The 23795-nt window shown below is 65.0% G+C and overlaps 6 protein-coding genes across 7 annotated transcripts; 3 read left to right on the forward strand and 3 right to left on the reverse strand.

Annotated features, from left to right (window-relative positions):
* The first annotated feature begins 62 nt into the window (after nucleotides 1-62).
* On the forward strand, nucleotides 63-4282 carry GPT (glutamic--pyruvic transaminase). 2 transcript variants are annotated; one of them, XM_049765861.1, is made up of 12 exons: nucleotides 63-641; nucleotides 1583-1803; nucleotides 1889-1978; nucleotides 2055-2163; nucleotides 2285-2418; nucleotides 2503-2746; nucleotides 2950-3029; nucleotides 3110-3246; nucleotides 3334-3508; nucleotides 3688-3843; nucleotides 3926-4038; nucleotides 4115-4282. In XM_049765861.1, the coding sequence occupies exons 2-12, from the start codon at nucleotides 1642-1644 to the stop codon at nucleotides 4203-4205; spliced, it is 1491 nt and encodes a 496-aa protein (XP_049621818.1). In that variant the 5' UTR covers nucleotides 63-641; nucleotides 1583-1641; the 3' UTR covers nucleotides 4206-4282. The 2 variants fall into 2 exon arrangements, with proteins under 2 accessions (XP_049621818.1, XP_049621817.1); XM_049765860.1 differs by having other exon boundaries at nucleotides 1638-1803.
* A 1386-nt stretch (nucleotides 4283-5668) lies between these two features.
* MFSD3 (major facilitator superfamily domain containing 3) lies at nucleotides 5669-7400 on the forward strand. The gene is made up of 5 exons (XM_049765863.1): nucleotides 5669-6451; nucleotides 6544-6691; nucleotides 6775-6899; nucleotides 6967-7076; nucleotides 7156-7400. Exons 1-5 carry the CDS (start codon nucleotides 5752-5754, stop codon nucleotides 7327-7329), a joined length of 1257 nt encoding a protein of 418 aa, XP_049621820.1. The 5' UTR covers nucleotides 5669-5751; the 3' UTR covers nucleotides 7330-7400.
* Nucleotides 7401-7415: 15 nt separating this feature from the next.
* RECQL4 (RecQ like helicase 4) lies at nucleotides 7416-13461 on the reverse strand. The gene is made up of 23 exons (XM_049765650.1): nucleotides 13378-13461; nucleotides 13255-13288; nucleotides 13098-13177; nucleotides 12850-12996; nucleotides 12111-12607; nucleotides 11933-12032; nucleotides 11536-11665; nucleotides 11328-11429; nucleotides 11113-11229; nucleotides 10939-11031; nucleotides 10730-10866; nucleotides 10419-10502; nucleotides 10164-10331; nucleotides 9908-10084; nucleotides 9537-9672; nucleotides 9204-9463; nucleotides 8880-9120; nucleotides 8646-8775; nucleotides 8387-8556; nucleotides 8119-8299; nucleotides 7867-8023; nucleotides 7684-7792; nucleotides 7416-7601 (listed from the first exon to the last, which is right to left on the reverse strand). The coding sequence occupies exons 1-23, from the start codon at nucleotides 13459-13461 to the stop codon at nucleotides 7477-7479; spliced, it is 3459 nt and encodes a 1152-aa protein (XP_049621607.1). The 3' UTR covers nucleotides 7416-7476.
* Nucleotides 13462-14950: 1489 nt separating this feature from the next.
* Nucleotides 14951-17209, forward strand: LRRC14 (leucine rich repeat containing 14). Its single transcript, XM_049765862.1, has 3 exons — nucleotides 14951-15421; nucleotides 15606-16190; nucleotides 16264-17209. Exons 1-3 carry the CDS (start codon nucleotides 15093-15095, stop codon nucleotides 16829-16831), a joined length of 1482 nt encoding a protein of 493 aa, XP_049621819.1. The 5' UTR covers nucleotides 14951-15092; the 3' UTR covers nucleotides 16832-17209.
* Nucleotides 17210-17450: 241 nt separating this feature from the next.
* On the reverse strand, nucleotides 17451-22265 carry LRRC24 (leucine rich repeat containing 24). Its single transcript, XM_049765859.1, has 5 exons — nucleotides 22219-22265; nucleotides 19751-19987; nucleotides 19354-19632; nucleotides 19085-19253; nucleotides 17451-18426 (listed from the first exon to the last, which is right to left on the reverse strand). The coding sequence occupies exons 2-5, from the start codon at nucleotides 19916-19918 to the stop codon at nucleotides 17531-17533; spliced, it is 1512 nt and encodes a 503-aa protein (XP_049621816.1). The 5' UTR covers nucleotides 19919-19987; nucleotides 22219-22265; the 3' UTR covers nucleotides 17451-17530.
* Nucleotides 22266-22421: 156 nt separating this feature from the next.
* C19H8orf82 (chromosome 19 C8orf82 homolog) lies at nucleotides 22422-23653 on the reverse strand. Its single transcript, XM_049765866.1, has 3 exons — nucleotides 23488-23653; nucleotides 23124-23172; nucleotides 22422-22905 (listed from the first exon to the last, which is right to left on the reverse strand). Exons 1-3 carry the CDS (start codon nucleotides 23647-23649, stop codon nucleotides 22454-22456), a joined length of 663 nt encoding a protein of 220 aa, XP_049621823.1. The 5' UTR covers nucleotides 23650-23653; the 3' UTR covers nucleotides 22422-22453.
* Between the last annotated feature and the right edge of the window lie 142 nt (nucleotides 23654-23795).

Below are 23795 nucleotides of genomic sequence, written 5' to 3' on the forward strand. Positions count from 1 at the left end.
GTGTGTCTCGGTGCAGCCACCATTCCGGGTGTGGGGGTTCGTGTCGTCTAGCCTGTCCTGTGACCTACCTGAGGCCCGTGGGTGCAGCCCAGCCCAGCGTGGGATGAGGCCCAGGCCAGCCTCTGTCACCCTTCCCCGAGTGCAGGTTGTGCTAGCTGTGGCAGGTGTTCCAGAAGGCCACAGTGCTAGAAGGTTCTAGAAGGCTCGTGTCAGGGGCATGCACCCCCTTGCTCTCTCCTTGTGCAGGAGCCAGAGGGGCCAGCAATTCACTGGTCAGGCGCAGTGAAAAGTGCGTGGATTCTTTCGGGGCCTTACAGAGGAGGGCCAGGGCACTGCCACTCCATGCCCACTCAAGGTGCCTTCCTTGCTGTGCATGACCTGGCCGGCCCAGCCCCAGGACGGCCTCCCCTCCCCTAGCATCAGTGGCTGCAGAGTGTGCTCCAGGGGGGGCGGTGCAGCTGCCTAAGTCCATCTTCCTTCTTCCTGCCACTTGGATGTAGCTGCCAGGGGGCGGGTGGGGGGCGGTGTCTGCCTGGACCCACGCCCATATTAACCTGCGCTCTGGCCTGGGGTGCAGAGGGGCCAGTCTGCACGGGAAGCCTGAGGTGGCCTGCAGTGGACAGGTGTCCAGGAGAAGCAAGGTGAGAGCCGGCCGGTCCCTAGGGCCATCCTGGCTGCCGAGCTGGGCCCTGTCTGGGGGGGAGGGGCAGGCTAAGTGGGGGCCCTGGAGGTGGCACTCCGGGGGCCTATCAGGATGAGCTGCATCCTGATGAGCTGGGCTGCTCTTTCCACCACAAATCAGGAACCACTCAAGTCACAGTCCCCAACTCCTCAGCTGCCCTGCCTCGACTGTCGGGGCCCATCCCCCAGCACCTCCACCCAGTCTCCTCCTTGGGCCTTGCAGAGCTGAGCTGACCAAGGTCCACCTGAAGGTTCTTGCAGTCTCCGGGCCACAGCCCACAAGGGGTCAAGTGGAGCCTAGTGTCTGAGGTCCTTAATCCCCTATCTACCCCAACATTCCAGAGGTCTCGGAGACAGACCTGTTGGGCCAGGCAAAGATGAGGGGAGCCTGGACGCCAGATAGTATAGTGGGCTTGCTTGCACATGATCAGCCTGGGGTTGGGTCCCCTTGAGCCTGCCAGGAGTGAGCCCTGAGCATGCCAGGCATGGCACCCCCCACCTAGAGAAAAAGATGGGAGACCCATGACTAGGTCTGACAGGGCTGTGCTGGGATATGTCTGTGGCCTGGCTCCCTGACTCCAGCATGTAGTCCTGACCTGCTTGGCTGCCCACCCAGGACTCTGGCTGGGTCTCAGGGTCCCCTTCTCCAGTCCTGGCTGAGGCCCTCTGACCTTTGTGTGTCCCCCCGCCTTGCCCTGCTGTTGGTCTCTTGTTTCTGGTGGAGGGGGGCGGGCATTAGGCCACAACCCTGGCCCCGCCTGCCTCTTCACCCACTCGCCAGGGCGGTGCCCAGACCATGGGGCGGGACACTGGCCCCAAGTCCTGTCCTCTGTGTCCGCCAGTGCCCGCAGCTGCCAAGTGCAGCGTGGCCTCTTACTGTGGCTCTTCTTCCGGCTCTGAGTCCATCTGTTCCAGAGCCACTTGCCCCCAGCCTTCTTCCTGCCTGGTCTGACTAGGACCATGGCCTTGAGAGCTGGTGGCCACAGCCAGACCGCAGTGAACGGGATGAAGGAGAAGGTGCTGACTCTGGAGACCATGAACCCCTGTGTGCGGAGGCTAGAGTACGCAGTCCGCGGCCCCATTGTGCTCCGTGCCCAGGAGCTGGAGCAGGAGCTGCGCCAGGTAATGCCCTGCACCCCGGGGCCACACCCTCTGCTCAATGCCACAGCTGAGGTAGTGTGGGCCTCACTCAAGCCTCCTGCCCCAGGGTGTAAAGAAGCCCTTCACTGAGGTGATCCATGCCAACGTGGGCGACGCACACGCCATGGGGCAGAGACCCATCACCTTCCTGCGCCAGGTGAGGCTGGGTCTGCTCCAGCCACTGCCCTGTTAGCTGGTGCTGCAGCGCCCAGGCTCTGACTCGCTCCTCCCAGGTGCTGGCCCTCTGCGTCCACCCGGAACTCCTCAACAGTCCCGACTTCCCTGAGGACACCAAAAAGCGGGCCAGGTGCATCTTGCAGGCCTGCAAGGGCCACAGCCTGGGTAAAGGCCTCAGCAGGGCAGGAGGGGGCCACTATGGAGCACTGACTGGCTGCAGAACCTCCTCAGGGCCAGGGAGTGCCGTGTGCAAGGCTCTCACAATCTGTCCCCGACCCCCGCTCAGGTGCCTACAGCGTCAGCTCCGGAATTGGGGTGATCCGGGAGGACGTTGCACGATACATTGAGAGACGCGACGGAGGCATTCCTTCAAACCCCAACAACATCTTCCTGTCCACCGGGGCCAGCGACGCCATCATGGTAGTGCCTGGGCACCCGGTGCATCCTGCTGATTTGAACCTGCTGCCAACCAACACATCATCCATTCTCCCCTCTACCCTGCAGACGGTGCTCAAGTTGCTGGTGACAGGCGAGGGGCCCTCGCGCACTGGTGTGCTGATTCCCATCCCTCAGTACCCGCTCTACTCGGCGGCGCTGGCCGAGTTCAACGCTGTCCAGGTGGACTATTACCTGGACGAGGAGCGCTGCTGGGCGCTGGATGTGTCTGAGCTGCGCCGGGCACTCCACCAGGCCCGACAGCACTGCAACCCGCGAGCGCTCTGCATCATCAACCCTGGGAACCCCACTGGTGCGTGGCCAATAGGGGACAGGCACCTGCCTGAGTCCCAGGCGCCTCCCCACCCTGACCCACACACCCTGTGCCTCCCACCCCACTCGGGCCACGTGACAATGTTCCCAGAGGCCTCCCCGCCAATTGACCCACCTGCTCCTGACTCCGGGTCTTCCACTCTGGCAGCTGACCCATGTGTACTTGTGTGTCTCGCTGTGCAGGGCAGGTACAGACCCGCGAGTGCATTGAAGCTGTGATCCAGTTCGCCTTCGAGGAGCGGCTCTTCCTGATGGCTGATGAGGTGTGGGCAGGGGTGCGTGCGGCAGAGGTGAGGTGGGAAGAGCCGGGTACGTGGCGTGTGATGCCTGTCTGCCCACTCAGGTGTACCAGGACAACGTGTACGCCGAGGGTTCACAGTTCCACTCCTTCAAGAAGGTGCTCATGGAGATGGGGCCCCCGTACTCTACGCAGCAGGAGCTGGTGTCCTTCCACTCGGTCTCCAAGGGCTACATGGGCGAGTGAGTACGGGTGCGGGCCAAAGGTGTGGCGGGAAGGCACCGATGGATGTGGGGCTCCAGCCTTCACCCCCCTGCCTCGCCTGGCAGGTGCGGGTTTCGCGGTGGCTACATGGAGGTGGTGAACATGGACCCGGACGTACAGCAACAGATGCTGAAGCTGTTGAGTGTCAGGCTGTGTCCACCCGCACCGGGCCAGGCGGTGATGGACATGGTAGTTAGTCCCCCCGAGCCCTCTGATCCCTCCTTCCCACAGTACCAGGCGGTGAGTCTGAAGGCCACAAAGGGGTCTAGGGTGTCGTTGGATGTGGGGAGAGGGACTGAGGGTCTTGACCTCAAACTGGCTTGATCTGACCTGGCCTTCCTTTCCTGCCCTTTCTTCCCTTCCTCCCTCTCTTCCTTCCTTCTCTCCTTCCTACCTCCCTCCCTCCCTTCCTTCCTCAGGAGAAGAAGGCGGTGCTGGCTGAGCTGGCAGCCAAGGCCAAGCTCACTGAGCAGGTCTTCAATGAGGCCCCAGGCATTACCTGCAATCCGGTGCAGGGCGCAATGTATTCATTCCCGCGTGTGCAGCTGCCCCCACGCGCCGTGCAGCGAGCTAAGGTCTGTGGTGGGGGTAGGGGTTGAAGGGGGCAAGGCCAGGAGGAGGTGGGCCTGACCCTGACCGCCCCGCTGTTGCCCCCAGGAGCTGGGCCTGGCCCCGGACATGTTCTTCTGCATGCGCTTGCTGGAGGAGACAGGCATCTGCGTGGTGCCCGGCAGTGGCTTTGGGCAGCGGGAAGGCACCTACCACTTCCGGTGAGCCCGGCTGCACCTTCTGACTCTGGAGCAGACACCCTGTCCGGCCCAGCGCTAACCTGCCTGTCCTTTGCAGCATGACCATCCTGCCCCCCATGGAGAAGCTGCGACCCCTGCTGGAGAAGCTGAGCCAGTTCCATGCCAAGTTCACCCGAGAGTATTCCTGAGCCTGGCACCGCGGGTGACCAGGCCTGCCTCTCCAGAAGCCCCAATAAAGCGGAGACGACCTCAGGGAGATTGTTCACTCCTGGTGTCCACTGACTGTGTGTCCCACTGCCCTCAGCAGCACCCAGTCCCAAGCTGAGGAGTGGTCGGGGAGGGCTGCCCCCCCCCCCAATCCCTGGTCTTAGGATGTAGCTTCCTGCGTATCCAATAAGGCAACTGATGGGAAGATTGGTGTGTGATTGTGTGAGATCCTATGTGTGTGACTGACATAGCGTGTCTCTGTGGGACAGGGAGGTTGTATGAGACTTGTGACTCGGACTGTGAATAGTGGATGTGACTGTGTGAGGCTGCAGGAGACCTCTAATTTATGACTTTATGTGAGACAGACTTTGTGTCTGTGAGACTGTATGTGACAGACTGTAGGGCTGTCTGCGACGCAAGTCTGTGCCTGCGCAGTCTATGTGATGATTTTGTGGGACTGTGGAGACTGTGACTGTAACTTCGTGTGACTCTGGAACTGTGTGAGGGCTTTAAGCCACCAACACCTCCAGAACCTTTTAGGTGAGGATGAGTTTGATGAACAGGAGCAGAGTTCCTGGTGAGAAGGGGCCACACTGAACCAGAGGGTGGGGTGAGCGGCAGGCACAGGGAAGGGCAGTGAAGGCTACAGGAGAGTCCTGCTCTCCTTGCAACTGGTTGGAGGGTGCCCCCCAGGGCTTTTTTTTTTTTTTTTTGGGCCACACCCGGTAATGCTCAGGGTTACGCCTGGCTATGCGCTCAGAAGTCGCTCCTGGCTTGGGGGACCATATGGGTCGCCGGGGGATCGGATCGCGGTCCCTCCTAGGCTAGCGCTGGCAAGGCAGACACCTTACCTCTAGCGCCACCACGCCGCCCCCCTAGGGCTTTTGTAGATGTGCTGAGTTAGCAGGGGAAGAAGGAAGGACCCCCTGGCCCGTCAATATTGAAGCCTTTCCCTGGAGAGTGGTGGGAACGCTGAGGATAGGGCGTGGGGCTGAGCAGGTGGGCCCTGGCATGCGCCTCCAGACACACCTGAAGGAGACCCGGTAGCCCCCTCTGTAGGCGTGGAAATTCGGGCACGAGCAGGGATAGAAGCGGCCTCAGCAGCAGGCTAGTGTCCGGCTTGGCACAGCTGAGGACAGGGAGAATCCCTCCACCGCCTACACCTCTGGACACTGACCCTGACCCTGACCCCCTGCGACTCTCCCCCCTAGCCCGGGCTGTCCGGCTGGCCTGGCCTGGTCACGGGACACAGGAGGCGTTTCTGGTCGACACCTTTGGGGCCTACCTGGACCGGTCCCGCAGGGAGGCGGGAACGGGCGGCCCGGCCCAAAGGCGGCGCTGTAGCGCCGGAAGAGGCCACTGCTCTAGCCCGCGCACTCTATGGCCAGCGTCCACCCCTTCCTTCCTCGCCGGCTTCCAGGCCGCGCAGACTCCAGCTCGGCTCCCAGCCATGTCTCCGCGACATGACCCCTGACGCGGGTGGCCGGCCCCGACAGAACCGCGGCTGCCCCGTCTGGCCCCAGCCCCATGGCCGCCACCCGCGGGAAGCTGGCGCTACTGGCCGGCCTGTACCTGGTGCAGGGGCTGCCCTACGGGCTGCAGTCCAGCCTGCTGCCGGTGCTGCTGCGGGCCCGGGGCTTCTCTCTGACCCGCGTGGGGCTGACCAAGCTGCTGTACGCGCCCTGGCTGTTCAAGCTGCTGTGGGCTCCTCTGGTGGACACGCGTGGCACCCCGCGGGCCTGGCTGGCCCTCAGCACGGCTGGCCTGGGCCTGGTGTGCGGGCTCCTGGCCGCCCTGCCCCCGGCCGGAACCGGCCCCGGTCCCGGCCCCGCGGGGACCTGGGCCCTCCTGGCAGCGCTGCTGCTGCTGAACCTGGGGGTCGCCGTGCAGGACGTGGCGCTGGACACGCTGGCCATGAGGCTGCTGGACCCTGCCGAGCTGGGGCCTGGCAACACGATGCAGGTGGTGGCCTACAAGCTGGGCTCCGTGCTGGCCGGGGGCGGACTGCTGGCCCTGGTGCCTACCCTGTCCTGGCCGCTGCTCTTCCTACTCCTGGCTGCCGCCTACGGGCTGGCCGCCACACTTGCCTGGGCTGCTCCCGCCCTACGGACACTGGGCAGCGCCAGACCCTCGGGACCAGCGCGCCGCCCCCTGAGGCACCTGCAGGAGGTGCTGGGCGTGCCCGGGACCCTGTGGATGGCGGGCTTCGTGCTCACCTACAAGCTGGGTGAGTGGCCCGGAGCCGGGCACCGGTGGGGGCCCAGGAGCCAGCGGAGACTGGCCGCTCCTCACGTCTCCCCGTGCCCTGTGCTCATGCAGGTGAGCAGGGAGCCAGCAGCCTGTTCCCACTGCTCCTGCTGGACCGAGGCCTCTCCGCCCCCGAGCTGGGGCTGTGGAACGGGGTGGGTGCCGTGGTCTGCTCCATCACCGGCTCGTCGCTGGGAGGCGCCCTGCTGGCCAGGCAATGGTGAGCCCTCCAGCCTGCCTCGACCCCATGCTCAGTCCCTTCCCCAGGCTGCCCCGACGACCACGGCACCTCCCACTCCTTAGGCAGCCTCTGCTCCTGCTGAAGCTGGTGCTGAGCATCCGCCTCGGAGGCCTGGCCTGCCAGACAGCTCTGCTCTTGCACTTGGACGTGCCAGGGGGAGCGCTAGGCCGTAGTACAGGCCTGAAAGGTGAGGGCCGGGTGCCGGGCGGGAGTGGGGACTGGAAGACCCAGCCCTGCTGACCCCTCTCTCCCAGGGGCAGCCCTGCTGAGCCTGTGCCTGCAACATTTCCTGGGGGGCCTGGTCACCACCGTTGTCTTCACCCTGATGATGCACTGTAGCCAGAGGGCGCCCAAAGCCCTGCAGGTGAGTTGGGCTGCAGGGGCAGCAGGGATGGGAGAGCTGCACACAGGCCCGCAGGCCCCTGATCTGGTTCCTCCCCCAGGCCACGCATTACAGCCTCTTGGCCACCTTGGAGCTGCTAGGGAAGCTGCTGCTGGCCGCACTGGCGGGGGCCCTGGCTGACCGAATGGGCCTCCAGCTCTGCTTCTCCTCCTTCGTCGCCCTCACAGCTGCACCCCTGCTGCTCCTGGGCATGGTCCCCAACACTCTGGCATGAGCCAAGTCGCTGGGCTGGTCAATAAAGCTGGGCCTGCCAGTCCCTGCTGCCCTCAGCCTGGGGTGGGTCCCCAGCAGACTCCTGACTGATGGTGACTTGCAGCTTTTATTATGTACCGTGCACCTCCCGTGCCCCAACTCCCAGCACTCAGTGGCTCCATGCCAGCAGCTCCCTGGTGGCCAGCTGCATGAGGGCATGGAAGCTGAGATGCAGATACTTCCTCCAGAAGCGCCGGTCCCGCCCATACACCTGGGCTGAGTAGCAAGGGCTCCCTGTGGGGGCAGGAAAAAGCCTTGAGATGGCGACCAGAACTGACCCTATCTGCCTGTATCAGAGCCAAGCTCCAGAGCTCACCGATGCCATGGAAGATGCGGGCCACGGCCCTGCCCGAGAACTGCTGCTCGGGCCACGCTGACAGGAGCTGACGGATGTCCCGGCAGACCTGGTCCTCCCAGTCCTGGAGCTGTGAATGGGGCAGATGTCAGTAGCTTTCCTGCTATGCCAAAGGTGGGGTGGAGCACACGTGGGTGGGCGTACCAGGGCCTGCCCAAGCTCTGGACCCTGCTCCTCCTCGTCCAGGACTCCCGGTCCCTCTCCTTGCTCCTGGAAGTAGTGGCTGATCAGGGCCTTGAGTTGGCTGCTACGCTCCTGGTCTGGCTGCTCCAGGCATGGTCCACAGCTGGGGAAGGCCACACTGCAGCGTACGGAAGGGCTGACAGTTTGTCCAGGTGCCTGGGACATACAGGGCTGTCCTGGCCTGCCCTCCCAGCCCTCCCTCTCCTACCACACCTTCGGAAGGTCTGGAAGGTGCGACGCAGGCGGGCTAGAGCCTCCTGCTCCCGCGTCTGCACTCGGACATACAGAAAGCTGCAGATTTGGTCAATCTCGTCAGGGCTCAGGTCCCCTCGGCTGTGTAGAAGGAAAGCCAGCTGCCGGAACTCCACTAGCACCCCAGTGCTCTGGGACAGCCCTGCTTAAGAGGCATCAAAGAGTTGCCACAGGCAAGGGGAGAGGCAGTAGTTCCTGTTCCCCGGGATGGGGCTAGGGGAATACACACCTGTGCCCAGCTCTGGGTCCCTCTGCAGATGCTGAAGCGCCCGCCGGACTGGGCCCAGCTCCCAGTCCATGGAGTTGGCCAGGGCCACTATGTCTAAGTCCACAGACACGCCTCCCCCATCAGTGCTCTTGGGTGTGTGCCTGGCCAGCCAGGTGGCTAAGGGGGGACACCTGTGCCACACAAGAGCAGTCAGCAACAGCCCTGGTTTTCTGTCCCTGTGCCTTGTGTGGGAGTGAAATGGGGAGGGTGAGCTGCTGACCTGTGGGCCAGGGCCTGTAGCTGGGCAGGGCCTCCAGGGCACTGCAGGTGGCAGTGGGCATAGGTGGGAGCCTGCAGCTCCAGCCAGCGCTGGGGGTGCAGCTCCAGGTAGCTAAGCAGGGTCTCAATGGCTAGAAGGGCAGGGGTGGGCGGGAGAGGAACACTCTGGATGGCTAGGAAGGGAGGGTGGGGGCATGGGGAGGAACTGAGCATGCTCAGGGGGACAGGGGCTCACCCTCCTCAGGCATGTCCAGCGCCTGTACTGTGGGCTGCACGGGCAGGGCCCGTATGTGTCCTGGGCACTGAGCTGCTTGCGACTTGCTGGCTTGCTCGGCCTCATGCAGGGATACAGGTCCCGGTGTCCTGGGCTGGAGGCAGGGGCAGGGTGGGAAGATGCGCTGCACTAGCCTCTTCACTGCTAGGAAGTCGGTGGCTTGGGCGTGCACGTGCCTTCGAAGCTCCTGTAGGTCCTTGCCCTGTGGTGTGGAGTGTGATTTGGGGGGTGTGAGGTGTTGAGGGTGAGGTGAGGTGTGAGTTGGAGGGTGTGATCTGTACTCACCTCAGGCTGCAGGAACATGTGGCACTGGGCTAGCTGCCCATCACGCCCGGCCCGGCCCACAGCCTGTACGTAGCTCTCCAGGCTCGAGGGCAGCCCCAGGTGCACCACGGCCCGCACATCTGGCCGGTCCAGACCCATCCCGAAGGCCACTGTGGCCACCACCACTGGCAGCCGGCCCTCCATGAAGGCCCGCTGCACCCGCTGCCGCTCCTGGCTGCTCATGCCTGCGTGGTAGGCCTCTGCCACAGTCTCTGAGGTCCCTGAGGGGAAGAAGTGGATGGGGGAGGCCTGTGCTGGGCAGCCCAGTGGGGCCACTCTGAGTCTGAGCCTCACCTCCAGGCCTCCGGGTCCCATACAGACAGGTGCGGAGCAGCACAGCCACCCGTTCTGTGTCCTCACGCCGGTTACAGTAGATGATGATGGAGTTCAGGGTGCGAAAACGGTCCCCTTGCAGCAGTGTCACTAGCGCCTGGCAGAGGACAGGGGACAGGAGCCCAGGTTTTCTTTTTCTTTTTGGGCCATACCCAGCAGTCTCAGGGCTTACTCCTGGCTCTGTGCTCAGGAATCACTCCTGGCAAGCTCAGGGAACCACATACGATGTAGGAATGGAACCTGGGTCTGCCATGTGCAAGGCAAACACCCTTCCGGCTGTGCTATTTATTTCCTGGGCCCAAGTAGCCCAGGTTTTTCAGGAGGTGCCCTACCTGGTCTGTGTCTCTGTCTGTGGACACAGAGAGCTGCAGGTTGCTAGGGATGGCAGCGGGCACTTCAGCCAGGCTGTCAGCCACACCCAGGTGCTGGGCCACCTCAAGAGCGGTGTTACGTGTGGCTGTGGCCGTGAGGCCCAGGAAGGTGTGCACGCCCAGGTGTTCCCGCAGGACCTGCAGGGGTGTGCAGAGGATGTTCAACACCGTCCCCCACCCCTGCCTCCTGCCCCCCACCCACCTAAAGGAGCCTCACCTTGCAGACGCGCAGGTAGCAAGGCCGGAAGTTGTGAGACCATTGTGAGAGGCAGTGAACTTCGTCTAGGCAGGCAAAGGCCACCCTCGGCAGCTGGGTGAGGAAGGCCAGGTTCCTGACCAGTGTCTCAGGCGACAGCATCAGCACGTGTACTCGGGCTGCCCGCACCTGCAGGCACAAACGAGGTCAGGGGGTCCAGTGGGCCAGGCATGCCTGGCTCCCGACCTGCAGACCAGCAGCCCCCTCACTCCTCACCTTCTGCAGCACCGATTCCCTCTGCCTCTTGGTCATGCCAGAGTGGATGCGGGCAGCCTTAAGGCCCCGGGGCAGGCCAAACACCTGGGGGTTCAGGCAGGACCCAGTGTCTCAGTCCAGCCCCCAGGCCTGAGTGGCCCAGGAAAGCTGCAGCTGGGGAGGGAGACCGAAGGGGAGGGACCTGCTGGGGGTGGGGCGGTTCTCAGGGGAGGGGTTTCCTGGGGGCAGTGCCTAGCTTTTCACACTCCCGGGGAGCCCAGGTCCAGGCAGGGCTGCTGTCCCCACTTAGCACCACCATTCTGGCCTCATACCTGGTCATCCATAAGGGACAGGAGTGGGGAGACCACCAGCGTGAGGCAGGGGCTACGCCGGAAGTAGAGAAGTGCAGGGAGCTGGTAGCACAGGGACTTGCCAGCGCCAGTGGGCAGCACCAGCAACGTGGACATGCCTGGGGACAGGAGAATCAGCAAGACTGGATGTGTGGCCCAGTCTAGGGAGGGCAACCACCATCCTCACTCACCACAGAGGATCTGCATGACGGCTTGCTCCTGGCCTGGGCGGAAAGCCTGGTATCCCAGCTGCTGTAGAGCCTGGAGAACCTCAGCTGGCGTCTCTGTAGACACACAGCAGTCAGTTTAGGGGTCAGCATGATCCCCACCACTGCCGTGCAGGCTCAACTCCAGTGTCTGCTTACCTGGCACCTGCCCTGACGGCCCTGGTTGGTAGAGCGGCAGCATGGGAGGGGGGGAGGCAGTCCCTGGCACAGGCCTCTCCGGGGGTCCTGGACAGTGCATGCCGTCAGCTTCTATGTCTTCAAAGGGGAGAGTGGGTGGGTGGGATGGTATGGCCAGGTTGGCAGCTGCTAACACGGGGGCTTCCCTGCTTCCTCCCCGCCTCCACATTCCTCACCAGGGAGGTGGCAGAAGGCGCTGTCTGTGGGGGGTGTGACTTCCTCCAGCAGGGGCAGAGTCTGCGGCTCCGACTCAATTCCCTCCAGGTCGCCTGGCACTGCTCCTGGGCCAGAGAGGAGCCCAGAGGGTCAGAGTCAGAGGCAGAACAGCAGCACGGGCCTCTCCCAGCAGCCTGGCCCGAACCATACCGGAGTCTGACGGGCCACACCTACCATGCTGGGGGCACTGGGATGCCCAGTGGCCAAGCTGCCCGCATTGGAAGCAGCAATCCTGGCCTGTGCTTCTGCGACCACTCCGGTCAGAACCCTCTTTCTTTCGCCACTTCTGTTTCCACACCTGGTGCGTGAGAGACAAGTCAAGTGGGGCAGGTGCCAGGAGGGGCCAGTTAAAACCCGGTGGCCTGGGAATGGAGTGAGAGCACAGCGGGTAGGGTGCTCGGTTTGAACGCAGCTGGCTCGGGTTCAATTAGATCCCCGGCACCCCATACAGTCCCGAGCCTGCCAGGAGTGACTTCTGAGCGCAGACCCAGGAGTGACCTGAGTGCTGCCAGATGTGGCCCCCAAACCAAACCAAAACTAAGTGAGGTGGCCTGGCTCAGCTTACCTGCTTGCGGAGGAGTGAGCCCCGAAGGGCCGGGCCCCGGGCATATCTCTTGCGCTTCAAATTTAGCAGCACGTAATTGTTTCTGTCTCGCCTGGCAGGCCTAAGAGGGAGGCACAGGTGAGCCTCATCTGAGCGGGGCTCCCTTCAAGGGCCCTGTGGAAGGGGGCAACTGTGGTACCTGGGGGCTGTGCGTGTGGGGGGGGCTGAGGCCTTCGAAGGGCCCCTCCCGCCCCTGGGGCTGGCATCATCCACCAGTGCAGGGCCAGCAGTCCTAGACGGGGACCCTGCTGTGCCTGGAGCCTGCGGAGCCGAGCCAGGTTCCTTGCTCCACCTCCTCTTTCTGTCTTCATGTTCGCCAGGTTGGGAAATTGAGGCCTCCAGAGTTTGTGTAGGCGTTTCAGGACCCGGGTGGGAAGCCGAGATAGAAGCCTGGGCCTCTGTGGCGCCCGGGTCAAGCTGCGCGTCTCTGTCACACTGCTGCAGCCAGTCAGTATCCAGGGAGCTCAGCCGCTGTCTCAGGGTCTCCCGTAGCTGCTGCTGCTGGTCTGCTCTCAGCCGGGGCCGGGTGGCTGCAGGGGGGAGGCTGGCAGCCTTGGTGGCTGGGAGTTCTGGGGAGGGCAACTTGGATGTGGTTCCTGGTGGAGACAAGGACTGGAGGCCTTTGGCTGGCCCAGCCTGGCGGCGGTGGTAGGGGAGTTAGGTCAACAAGCAGGACTTAGCTCCAGAAACCCGTTACCTCCCCGGGAAAGGCAGAGCCAGGCGAGAGGAGTAGAGGGAGAGGACAGGCGGGGCATGCCCCCAGGAGGCACCAGGGCGAGCTCGGGAGGGGATGCACAGGCATGCAGAGGCACCCGGCGACGGAGAGGGCGGCTGAGCCAGGGTGAGGCTTTGTCGGCTCGTCTTCCGGCATGCCTCACCTGGAGGGCTCCCCTTAAGTTGGCCTTCAGCCTCTTCGCATAGTCCCGCGGGGGCTCTTGAGTCCTGGGCCTCGGAGTCCGCTGGGGCTTCTGGGTGGCAGCCCGGTTCAGGTGGGCCCCCCAGGCGCTGGACTCGGGTCCGGGCACCTGCAGAGCGAGGAGGGGGCTTTCGTGGGCGGCTCCGAGGGTCTCCGCGGCGACGGCGCCCTGCGGGCTGCAAGGGCCGGGCTGCCCTCCGCGCTCGGTACCTCCTGCGCGGCTGCGGGAAGGGGCTCCTCCCGGGGGGGCCGCGAGGCCTTCTTCAGGGCGCGGTACTCCCGGTAGAGCGCTGGGGCGAGAAACCAAGGGGTCAGCCGGGCCGCGAGCGCTCTTTTCGGCTGCCCGGACCCCCAAGCGCGGGCTCACCTCGGATCTCCTCCGGCGCCGCGCGCAAGTCCTCCTGCGAAGCGAACCAGAACGTCAGCCCGGGGACTCGGCCGGGGACGCCCCACCCCGCCCCGCGGCCCGCCCGGCCGACCCCGCGCACACCTGGCCCGGCCGCCGCGCGTGCCGCCGCACGAACGCGCGCTCCCAGGCCTGCAAGCGGGCCCGCACGTCCCGCAGCGCCTCCATGGCGCGCCCGCCCGCTCGCTCGCGAATCTCCCGGGCCGGGCCGCCTCAGCCAGTCAGGACGCGCGCGGCGGCGCGGCCAACCAGGACGCCCATGGGCGGGCGACCAATCAGAACGCACAGGGGGCAGGGCAACGCGTGACAGCCAGCCAATCAGCAGGGACGAAGGCGCGAACGCGGGTTACGTCATCACGGCGCGCGACGACGCCAGGCGGGCGCAGAGCGCGGGCAGCTCCCTGCGGGTGAGCTCGCGCCGCTGGCCGGGGCCGGAGCGAGCTCTGGGACTCAATCTCCCGCCGGCCAGGTCAGCCAGGACCTCCTCCAGCCAGTTGGGGTGCGCGCGGCGGCGAGTGGCACGCGGGAGGCCAATCAGGACGCGTAGGGGGGCGGGGCGACGCGAGGCAGCCAGCCAATCCGAGGAGCCGGGGGCGTGGCCATGTGTACCACGTCATCACGGCGCGCGACGACGCCAGGCGGGCCCTGAGCGCGGCGCTGCTAGGCGAGGCGAGGCGAGGCGAGGCGAGGCGAGGCGAGGCTGGCTGGCTGACTGACGACGAGGCGGGGCCGGGCCGGAGGCGGCGGCGGTTCCCTGCGGGTGAGCTCGCGCCGCTAGCCGGGCCCGGAGCGAGTTTCGCGAGCCCCGCCTGGCCTGCCTCCCGAGGCGGGCGCGAGCGGGAAGCGAGAAGCCTTCGGGACGCGCGGGCGACGCGCGGGCAGCCGGCCTGAGCTCGGCGTCGCGGGTCCGGTCCGGGCTCGGAGGAGCCCTCGGCCGGCAGGGGCGTCTCGGGAAACCCCGAGGCCAGGCCGTGTGTTCTCGCGGCGGGGCTCCTCTCGCGAGACTCGGCCTCGGCCCGAGCGTGGGCGTGGGGGGCCTGCGGGGTCTTCCGGGGGCCGACGCCCCTCGCCCGCAGCTCCGCCCCGGCCCGGCGTCACCTGGCTGACCGGCCTGGTGGGGCCTGATCGCGCCTGGAGACGCGCGCCTTTCCCGTTAGTCGCGCCCGAGTCCCTACGGCCAGACCCGAGGCGCCCTCCTCCCCTTCCTCCTCCACCTCCTCCCCACTGCGTCTGCCATCTCTGATGTCTTCGCCCTGCTCGCCTCCGCCCATCCGAGTAGCCTGTCACCAGCCCGGGGTGGCGCCGGACCTGCCCATCACCATGGCTCTCGGGAGCTGCAGGGGGTGGGCGCTGTGGGAACCGACCGTGCAGGCAGATTTCCAGATGCGATGGTCTTAGGGCTGGCTCATGCTCACTGAATGAATGTCTCTGACCCTTCGGTCTCTGCCTGCACGGAAATAAGGTCGGGGATGGAGCAGCTGGCCTTGAGTATTGGCTTGCCTCTAGGCCTGGCCTCTACCCTACTCTAGGGAGATCTTGTGACAGCCACTCCCGAGTGAAGCAGGTGGCTCTAGGGGCAGGTCTGTGCTGCTGGGAAGCCGTGTCTCCATAGAGCTCTAGAGCCGCTGGATGGAGTGTAAGGGTTGGGAGTGTCAGTGGCCTGTCCACTTCTCCGAGACCCTGCTGGAGTGCTCCAAGCAGTTGGGGTGGGGGCTAACGCAAGTCGTGGTTCACGGTCTCTCCTCCCCGCTGAAGTGTCCTTCCCTCCCTGCAGGTGGCTGCCCACCCGGACCAGCACCATGCACAGTCTGATGTTCCTGAGCACGCGGCAGGTGCTCCAGTGCCAGCCGGCCGCCTGCGAGGCCCTGCGGCTGCTGCCGCGCGAGCTCTTCCCGCTGTTGTTCAAGGTGGCCTTCATGGACAAGAAGACGGTCGTGCTTCGGGAGCTGGTGCACACGTGGCCCTTCCCGCTGCTCAGTTTTCAGCAGCTGCTGCGGGACTGCAACCACTGTAGCCGGGCACTGATACAAGAGAGGCCCAGCATGGAGAGCATGCAGGCTGTGATCCTGGGTCTGACTGCCCGGCTCCACGGCCCTGAGACCGAGGCTGGTGTGCAGCCCCTGTGCAGGTAGGGGCTCACCCCGGGTGCCCTCAGACCTGTGGGAGTAGGGTTTTCCCCAGGATGTCGCAGGTCCCAGGTGGCTCAGTGCAGAAGTGGGTCTGCGGCTCCTGTACCGAGGCATGTGGGTGTGGACCCCGTGGGGTGGGCTGGCCGGGCCCAGTTTCTGGCCTCAGTACTACCATGCTTGCAGGAAGCATGCACTGCGGGTGCTGGACATGACGGGCCTTATGGATGATGGGGTGGAGCAGGATCCAGGCACCATGAACATGTGGGACTTCATTGCTACTGTGACCCGCACCTTCGTCACCCAACAGCAAGGTGGCACAGAAGGGCCCGGGCTGTCCCCTGTGCCCGTGGAAGTGCGCGTGGACCTGCGGGTGAACCGTGCCTCCTATTCCTTCCTACGGGAGGTGCTACGCAGCAGTGTGGATAGCCCGCTGCGGCTCTGCTGCCGCGACCTGCGGGCTGAGGACCTGCCCATGCGCAACACGGTGGCCCTGCTGCAGCTCCTGGACGCGGGCTGCCTGCGCCGCGTGGACCTGCGCTTCAACAACCTGGGCCTGCGTGGCCTGTCGGTCATCATCCCGCACGTGGCCCGCTTCCAGCAGCTGGCCAGCCTGCGGCTTCACTACGTCCACGGGGACTCCCGGCAACCCTCCGTGGATGGTGAGGACAACTTTCGCTACTTCTTGGCCCAGATGGGCCGCTTCACATGTCTGCGGGAGCTCAGCATGGGCTCCTCGCTCCTCTCGGGGAAGCTGGGCCAATTGCTCAGGTAAGTGCCCCTTGCGCCCACCCCCCCGCAAACCCTCCCCAGCCATGTGGTTTGACTCCTGTGTCCCCTGCAGTACCCTGCAGAGCCCCTTGGAGAGCTTGGAGCTGGCCTTCTGTGCCCTGCTGCCTGAGGACCTGCACTTCCTGGCGCAGAGCCCCCACGCCGTCCACCTCAAGAAGCTAGACTTGAGTGGCAATGACTTGTCCAGTGGCCAACTGGAGCCCTTCCAAGACCTGCTGCGGGCAGCAGCTGCAACTCTGCTGCATCTTGAGTTGACCGAGTGCCAACTGGCCGACACACAGCTGCTGGCCACCCTCCCTGCCCTGACCCGCTGTGCCAGTCTCCGTTACCTGGGCCTCTATGGAAACCCGCTGTCCATGGTTGGGCTCAAGGAGCTCCTGCGGGACTCCGTGTCTCAGGCCGAACTGCGCACCGTGGTGCACCCCTTCCCTGTGGACTGCTACGAGGGCCTCCCCTGGCCACCTCCTGCCTCTGTGCTCCTGGAGGCGTCCATCAACGAGGAAAAGTTCGCCCGCGTGGAGGCTGAGCTGCACCAGCTACTGCTGGCCTCTGGCCGTGCCCACGTGCTATGGACCACAGACATCTATGGGCGTCTGGCTGCCGACTACTTCAGCCTGTGACTGCCACTCTGGACAGTGTCTGCCTCCTGCACACCAAACATCTTTCGTTTTCTTGTTCTGTTCTGCCCTGACTGTGAAAAGCCTTGGCCATCTAGGGCCCTGCCTGAGACGCCTTCCTGAAACCTGGGCTTTGAGCCACGTTATGACCCCAGAGGGCTCCTCTGGGCCCAGCTTCAGAGCAGGTGGCTGGGGAGTGGGTGTAGGGCCAACAGGGTCTGGCTTGTGGGGGTTGATTCCCCCCTCTCAGGGGCTTTCCCTCCCAACTCCTTCCCTGGCACCTACACTCTTAGGCTCTCCGTTTCCTAGCATCCACTGCACTGGTCTGGGCCTTTGGGACCAGAGTTGTAACTAGGTACCAACATGCAGTTGTGTTTGGAACTTGGGCTTGTGGCTGGTTTTTTTTGCATCCTAAAGGGTCAGAGTGATAGGTGCCTCCCTTCTCAGGGCGACTTTGCCCTGTGCGGCGCTGGGTGGGAGGGACCCTCCTGCCTCTCCTGCCTAGAGGAAGTTGGGGTGGGCTGGGTTCTTCAGACCTCTGCTTGGAGCTCAGTGGAGCACGGGGACCTGACCAGACCGCCCTCCTTTTACACCCTGGACCCCACACAAGGCTCACCCACACTTTTCTCCAGTAAAGTGCAGCTTCCACCCTTTACTGTGCCGGCTGGGCCAGTCTGTGTGCCCTGCGCCACCAGCGTGCGCTCAGCAGTGGATCTCATAGGCACGTGGTGGCGGGGGCGGTGGGGGGCCCAGGTCCATCTGGGGCGCGGTGGCCTCCCCGAACAGGGGCTTGGAGCGGTCTATGACGAACATCTCGTGGCCGCGCTCGCCGCGAAGCTCCTCGAGCTGCGCGAAGGTGCAGGGCCCGTCGGAGTAGTCGTTGATGAACAGGGCGCCCTCGCAGGGTGGTGCCAAGGGAGCCTTCGGCGGTCGGCGCCGGCGGCGGCAGATGAGGGCAGCCAGCAGCAGCGCGGTGAGTGCCAGTAGCGCGATCGCGGCCGCCACGGCGGACTGTGTGGCCAGGCTCAGTGCGCGGAAGGCCAGGCTCCCCGCCTCGAGCAGGGGCGCCTGGCTCACAGGCCCCGTGGGCGCGGCGGGCGGCGGCTGCGACAGGTTGACCGAGAGCTGGAAGGGCGCACGTGCCGCGCCTCCCGCGTTGGCGGCCTCGCACTCGTACTTGCCGGCGTGCGCGGGCGTGATGTTGGTAAGGAAGAGCATGCCGCTGCCGGTGTCCGACCCACGCGGTCCCGGCGCCCTGCTGGCCTGCCGGGCCTGTGTCTGCTGCCGCCCCGGCCTGGGCCCCTCGCGAGCATGGGACACTTTCCTCCAGGTCACCAGGGGCTGCGGGTAGCCGGACGCCTGGCAGGCCACACGCAGGTCTTCGCCCAGGTTGGCCGTCAGCTCCAGGGGCTCCACGCGTACGGTGGGCGGGATGCAGATGAGGCTGCTGCCCGGGACCTCCAGGAGGCTCTGTCTGGCCAGGCGCGGAGGCTCGGCGCAGGTGATCCTTCTGTCCCTGGAGCTGAGCAGCCGTTGGCCGCCCGTCTTCACCCAGGCTCCCAGCCAGTGCAGGCCGCAGTCACAGCGCCAGGGGTTCTCTATGAGCAGAGGAACGTGGGTGGGTGGGGACGGGGGCTTGCCCCTCTCACCTGACTCCTCAAGGGGCAGTTCAAGAAGCGCAAGGTGGGGGTCGTAAGCACTGACCTGAGGCTCCATACCTCCCCACTGCCCTCTGATTCGCTTTTCCTGTGTCCTGTTGTCCTGGTTCTCTATGGGGCCTCTGGGAATGCCTCTGCCTTTCTGAGGGAGCCGTTCCCCACAGCAGGTGCCACTGTTGGGGGTGACCCAGACCCCCAGCATCAAGTCCTCACATAGCCCACCCGTTGTCTGTGGTGCTGATCCTGAACATAATCTTTTAAGACATTGTTTAATGTTTGGGTTTGTTTTGGTGCCACACCCTGCGGTGCTTGAGATTTGTACTCACGGATCACTGAGTGATTCATGGGACTATGTGGGGTGCTGGGGATGGGTGCAGCTGTCGGCTGCACCAAGAATCTGGCCCCTCTTGGAGATAATTGAGCCTCGTGTCCACTTCACCCTTTCTGTCTGGCCCTCAGCTTTGCCAAGCTGATTCCAGGGTCCACCCTTCCCTTTCCTGCTGTTCCTGAGTCGTCCCTGAGCTGCATGCATACCTGCTGTGGCCCTGAGCATTGTTCACTGCTGTGCGAGAGCCCCCTTTCACCCTGGAAGCAGTACCTGTGAGGCGCAGGACCTGCAGGCTGGCCAGGGGTTGCAGGGCCTCGCGGCTAATGGTGCCCAGCTGGTTCCTGCTCAGGTCCAGCAGTGCCAGTGAGGACAGCCCACTCAGTGCCTGGTCCTCCAGCAGCTCGATGTTGTTTTCCTGCAGGTGCAGCTCCTGGAGTCGCTGAAGCAGGGACAGCAAATGAGGAACTGGGCTCCCTCCTGCCTCCCCCTCTTCCTGCTGCTTGGGGAGGTCAGGGGACATCTGGGACACCCCTTCTCACCGGCAGGTGCAGGAAGGTGAAATCCAGCAGCTGCACCAGCTGGTTGCCAGCCAGGTAGAGGATGCGCAGCTGGCTCAGACCGGAGAAGGCGCCAGTGCGCAGGCCCTGAAGGCGGTTGCCCGTGAGCGCCAGCTCCAGGAGCCGGGGCTGCGTGCGGAAAGCCCCGGGCTCCAAGGCTGTCAGGCTGTTGTTGTGCAGGTAGAGGTGGCGCAGGGCTGCGAGTGGCGCCAGTACCCCTGGGCCCAAGTGCTCAATGCTGTTGTCCTGCAGGAACAGCGTCTGGGGCAGGAGAGAGGGCGGGTGACCATTGTGCCCTGTACGAGTGTCCATCCTATCTCCAGCCCCGCCCTCCACTGGCCTGGGAGCCACCACGGCCCTGGGCCCCCGCAGGACCCACCTGCGTCCCTGCTGGGATCCCGTGTGGCACAGTGCGCAGCCGCAGGGCGCCACATTCCACAGTTGCACTGTAGCAGCGACACGTGTCTGGGCAGCTGGCAGCGCAGGGCGGGGGCCTGGGCAGCGGCAGCAGCAGGAGCAGCAGCAGGGTAGGCGCGCCGGTGGCCATCTCCCGTGGAACCCCTGGGCTGGGCCGCTGCAGTTCCACGGCCAGCCAGGTGGCCCCTGGATGCGCCTCCTGAAACAGGTTGGTAAGCCTGCCCCCAGCCTCCACAGGCAAGTGGAGGGGCTGTGTGGCGCCTGACTCCTCAAGGGTCAGTTCAAGAAGCGCAAGGAAAACGTCCTTCCCAGAATCAGCCTCCTAAGATCCGGATGTCAAACTCCATAAAACCCAGGAGGTCTCAGGGCTTTCACCCTGATCCTCTGGAGCAGGGGTCCTCAAACTTTTTAAACAGGGGGCCAGTTCACTGTCCTTCAGACTGTTGGAGGGCCAGATTATAGTAAAAACAAAAATTATGAACAAATTTCTATGCACACTGCATATATCTTATTTAGAAGTGAAAAAACAAAATGGGAATAAATACAATATGTGGCCCGCGGGCCGTAGTTTGAGGACCATTGCGAGTCTGGAGAGACCAGCCTCCTTCTCTCCCTTCCCTGCCAAGAAGTGGAAATCCTGCACTTTCCACCAGCTGCCCTCTGGCCACTCCTAGGACAGAGCACAGTCAGGCAGATTATGGATGGGGTCAGTAGCACAGAGCACGTGCTGGTGAGGCTGCAGGCATGCACCTCCCTTCCTGTCAGGGGAGCTCTGTGAAAGCCTCCCCAAGGCCTTGCAAGACAGAGCCTTGGCAGATGCTCCTTTCATGCTTCCAAGACAAAGTCAAGCTGCAGGCGATCCTGTTGCATGCTTGGCCCCCAGTTTTCCCCTAGAGCTCATGCTCTTCTCTGACCCTGGGAACACCTGCCTCCTTAGGTGGCTCTGGTAGAGTAGCTTTGCTAGAACTTCACTGAAAGGTCACACCTGGCAGTACTCAGACTATACCTGGCTCAATGTTTGGGATTAGCTTGTGGTAGAGCTCGGGGTCCTGTGCTGGATCTCCTGCGTGCCAAGCTCTAGCCTACTGAGCTCATTCTCTCTTCAGCCCAGGCCTGGGTTTCATTTCTGTGGTAGTTTTTTTTATTATTATTATCATCATCATCATCATTTGCCACATCTGGTAGTGCTCAGGGTTTGCTCCTGTCTCTACACTCAGGAACCAATCTTGTCTGGACTTGGGGGGGGGGGGTGTCATTATGTGGTACCAGGGATCCAACCCGGATTTGGCTTCGTGCAAGGCAGGTGCTTTGCTATTGTTCTGGTCCTGCTCACTTTCTTCCTCAAGAAATTATTAGCAAAACCAGGGAGGAGACAGAAGGAAAGATGAACCTAAAAAGGGTCCTCTGGGGGCCGGAGAGATAGCATGGAGGTGAGCGTTTGCCTTGCATGCAGAAGGATGGTGGTTCAAGTCCCGGCATCCCATACGGTCCCCCGAGCCTGCCAGGAGCGATTTCTGAGTGCTGCCGAGTGTGACCCCCCCCCCCAACCTTCCCCAAAAAGAAAGGGTCCTCTGGGGTCTAGATAGGGGCTGGCAAAGGGGCTTGGGTCATGAAAGGGCTTCGGTGTGGTGCCCTAGTGGGCTGATATGGGGGTGTGGCGGCATGTTGAGTTCATACACTTGACTGATCCTAGATATGGGAAGCCTGATTCTTGTCTTGGATAGTGTGCCCAGGTCTTTCTTCTTAAGGTGTCGCCCCGGGGCTGAGGAGCCAGTCCCCCTGGAGCCAGCCAGGATGGTGAATAAAGCTAGCCTGCAGTACAACTCCCCGATGGTAGGGGCGAGACCCCACGGAAAGGAATGAGCAGGAACTCACTCTTAGAATCATTAAGAGAAACCAGGTGCAGCAAAAGTTTTAATGCAGTAGCTTTGGCCAAGGCAGGGGCAGTTTCCAGATATGTCAGGATCTGCGAGCTCTTCCAAAAGCCAGGGAAAACACCCGCGAGAGAGACCCCGGCCCGGTGGGTTCTGGAGCACAAAGGGTGCCTTGGGCCAGTCCGCCCCTCCCTTAGCCGCGTGGACTCGGGGTGTGGTCCCTCACGTCCCTGTCGGAGGGAGGGTGGTGGTGATGGGTGGGCGGCCAGCATCCATCTCCTTTCCCCCAGAGGAGGGGTGCCCGTGCGCTGCGCTGCGCTGCGCTGCTGGCGGGGCGGTCACTCCTGGGGCGTCCATCCGTGTGGAGGGAGAGGAGGGCGCCCATGAGGGAGCGCGAGGGGCCTGCCTCCCACTCGGGCTCGGGTGTGGGCCCGCCCGCCCTGGCAGGTCAGGTGCGCTCCGGGCAGCCGCGGCCCGCCCCGCCCCGCCCCGGCCCGGCCCGGCCCGCGCGCCAGCCCGCCGCGACCTTGGGCTTGGCTGGGGGTCGTCCGCTCACCTGCTGCTCCGGCGCGCCGCTCCCGCCGAGCCCCCCGCGACCCCCGTTCCAGAGCCGGGCCTCGCGGGGCGGAGCTGGCACCGCCGCGCAAGCGTGCCAGGCCCCACCCGTGCGCGCCCCCGGCCGGCCAGCCAGCCGCGGCCCGGGCCACGGCACCCGATGGAGGCGATCCCCGCCCCGACGCGGCCGCTCGCGGGCCGGGTTCGAGCCGGGCGGGGGCCGGGGCGCAGGCGCGCTAGGCCGGCGGCGGCGGCGGGGGCGCCAGCCGCGGGGCCAGGTCCATGGTGAGCGGCAGGCGGCGGCCCTGCCAGCGCACGTGCGTGGGGAGCGCGGGCGCCCCGGGCGCGTACTCGAAGCAGGCGCTCAGCTCGTAGGCCAGCGCCGAGCGCACCAGCCCCGCGCCGCCCGCCGGCTCGGGCGCCGGGTGGTAGAGGCGCCCGTTGGCGGCCAGGGGCAGCAGGCGCGCCGGCTCGAAGGGCACCGACAGCGCCTCGCCGCCGCCGCAGTAGGACAGCCGCGGGCCGCCCGGGCCGGCCGCCAGCAGGTGCGTGAAGACCACGGGCCGGTCCTCGCAGCGCAGGAAGTTGCGCTCCCGGCCGCACAGCGACAGGAACGGGAAGGCGGCCTCGTAGCGCCCGCAGCGGTTGGGCTTCAGGCGCGAGAAGAAGGTGACCAGGAACCGCGGGTCTGCGGAGGGCGAAGGGCGGTGACCGCGCGGGCCGGCGGGAAGGGGCTTTGTGTTTGTTCCGCCTGTTCGGTGCTCGGCTCCCGGCCGGCTCCACGCTCGAGTGGGGGGACCCTGGGGCGCCATCTGGGGTGCCCTACGGACCCGAACCACCGTCCTGCCGCCTCGCGAGGCGAACGGCCCGCCTCCACGCTCGCCACCTCCGGCCCCGGGGCGGTACCTTTGAAGCAGGTGGTGAAGTTCTTCATCCTGGCATCATCTAGGAAGAGCTGCGGGCAGAGCCGGGCGCAGCGCGTGAGCCCTCCTCCTCCCTCGGCCCGGGGGTCCCCTCGCACGCCCTGCCCTGGAGGCTGCGCGCATCGCCCTCAACCTTCACCCCTACGAGTTTCGGCCGACTTGGCTGCGGGACCTGCAGGCCCCGCACGAGGGAGCAGCCCCGTTTGGGGGCCGCGAGGGGATGGGCGCGCCGGGGCGTGGCCGCCTGCTGGAGGCGGCGCCCGGGCATTGCCGGCGGCCCAATCAGCCCCGGCCTCCTGGAGCCGCCCGCCCGCCCGCCCGCCCGGCGTCCTCGTGGGCCTGCCCACCTGGCCCTGGTGGTCCACGTAGTAGAAGTACTCGCGGGTCCGGGGCTCGGGGCTCTGGCCCTGCGTGTACGAGACGGCCCCGGCCCCGCTGAGCGCCCGGGCTCCCCGGCAGCGCGCCACGGCCCCGGCCCACGCCCGAGACGCCCCGCAAAGCGGCCACATCCTCGGCGCGTCCCGGAAGCGGTGGCGGGTCACGCGGGCGGCGCCTCCGGAACTCGCGTCCCCGGGCGGCCCGGCCTGGGGCCTTGGGTTCCGGGTGACGGAGCCCTCGAGGCCCGGGCTTCAGACCCGGCGGGGAGCCCAGTTCG

This window comes from Suncus etruscus, chromosome 19, assembly GCF_024139225.1.
Source record: "Suncus etruscus isolate mSunEtr1 chromosome 19, mSunEtr1.pri.cur, whole genome shotgun sequence".
Taxonomy (NCBI): Eukaryota; Metazoa; Chordata; class Mammalia; order Eulipotyphla; family Soricidae; genus Suncus; species Suncus etruscus.

What these genes read in the sequence shown, in the direction of transcription:
- GPT (XM_049765861.1), top strand. Translation starts at nt 1,642, where the DNA reads ATGGCCTTGAGAGCTGGTGGCCACAGCCAGACCGCAGTGAACGGGATG. An exon ending in TGGAGCAGGAGCTGCGCCAG is followed by an intron (nt 1,804 to 1,888) that starts GTAATGCCCTGC and finishes CTCCTGCCCCAG; the next exon opens with GGTGTAAAGAAGCCCTTCAC. An exon ending in GAAGGCACCTACCACTTCCG is followed by an intron (nt 4,039 to 4,114) that starts GTGAGCCCGGCT and finishes TGTCCTTTGCAG; the next exon opens with CATGACCATCCTGCCCCCCA.
- MFSD3 (XM_049765863.1), top strand. Translation starts at nt 5,752, where the DNA reads ATGGCCGCCACCCGCGGGAAGCTGGCGCTACTGGCCGGCCTGTACCTG. An exon ending in CGTGCTCACCTACAAGCTGG is followed by an intron (nt 6,452 to 6,543) that starts GTGAGTGGCCCG and finishes GTGCTCATGCAG; the next exon opens with GTGAGCAGGGAGCCAGCAGC. An exon ending in CCGTAGTACAGGCCTGAAAG is followed by an intron (nt 6,900 to 6,966) that starts GTGAGGGCCGGG and finishes CCTCTCTCCCAG; the next exon opens with GGGCAGCCCTGCTGAGCCTG.
- RECQL4 (XM_049765650.1), bottom strand. Translation starts at nt 13,461, where the DNA reads ATGGAGGCGCTGCGGGACGTGCGGGCCCGCTTGCAGGCCTGGGAGCGC. An exon ending in ACTTAAGGGGAGCCCTCCAG is followed by an intron (nt 12,608 to 12,849) that starts GTGAGGCATGCC and finishes CACCGCCGCCAG; the next exon opens with GCTGGGCCAGCCAAAGGCCT. An exon ending in CCGCATCTTCCATGGCATCG is followed by an intron (nt 7,602 to 7,683) that starts GTGAGCTCTGGA and finishes CTGCCCCCACAG; the next exon opens with GGAGCCCTTGCTACTCAGCC.
- LRRC14 (XM_049765862.1), top strand. Translation starts at nt 15,093, where the DNA reads ATGCACAGTCTGATGTTCCTGAGCACGCGGCAGGTGCTCCAGTGCCAG. An exon ending in GGTGTGCAGCCCCTGTGCAG is followed by an intron (nt 15,422 to 15,605) that starts GTAGGGGCTCAC and finishes CCATGCTTGCAG; the next exon opens with GAAGCATGCACTGCGGGTGC. An exon ending in AAGCTGGGCCAATTGCTCAG is followed by an intron (nt 16,191 to 16,263) that starts GTAAGTGCCCCT and finishes TGTCCCCTGCAG; the next exon opens with TACCCTGCAGAGCCCCTTGG.
- LRRC24 (XM_049765859.1), bottom strand. Translation starts at nt 19,918, where the DNA reads ATGGCCACCGGCGCGCCTACCCTGCTGCTGCTCCTGCTGCTGCCGCTG. An exon ending in TCACCTTCCTGCACCTGCCG is followed by an intron (nt 19,254 to 19,353) that starts GTGAGAAGGGGT and finishes TCCCTGCTTCAG; the next exon opens with CGACTCCAGGAGCTGCACCT. An exon ending in GCAGGTCCTGCGCCTCACAG is followed by an intron (nt 18,427 to 19,084) that starts GTACTGCTTCCA and finishes CTCTGCTCATAG; the next exon opens with AGAACCCCTGGCGCTGTGAC.
- C19H8orf82 (XM_049765866.1), bottom strand. Translation starts at nt 23,649, where the DNA reads ATGTGGCCGCTTTGCGGGGCGTCTCGGGCGTGGGCCGGGGCCGTGGCG. An exon ending in ACGTGGACCACCAGGGCCAG is followed by an intron (nt 23,173 to 23,487) that starts GTGGGCAGGCCC and finishes CTCTGCCCGCAG; the next exon opens with CTCTTCCTAGATGATGCCAG. An exon ending in CTTCACCACCTGCTTCAAAG is followed by an intron (nt 22,906 to 23,123) that starts GTACCGCCCCGG and finishes CGCCCTCCGCAG; the next exon opens with ACCCGCGGTTCCTGGTCACC.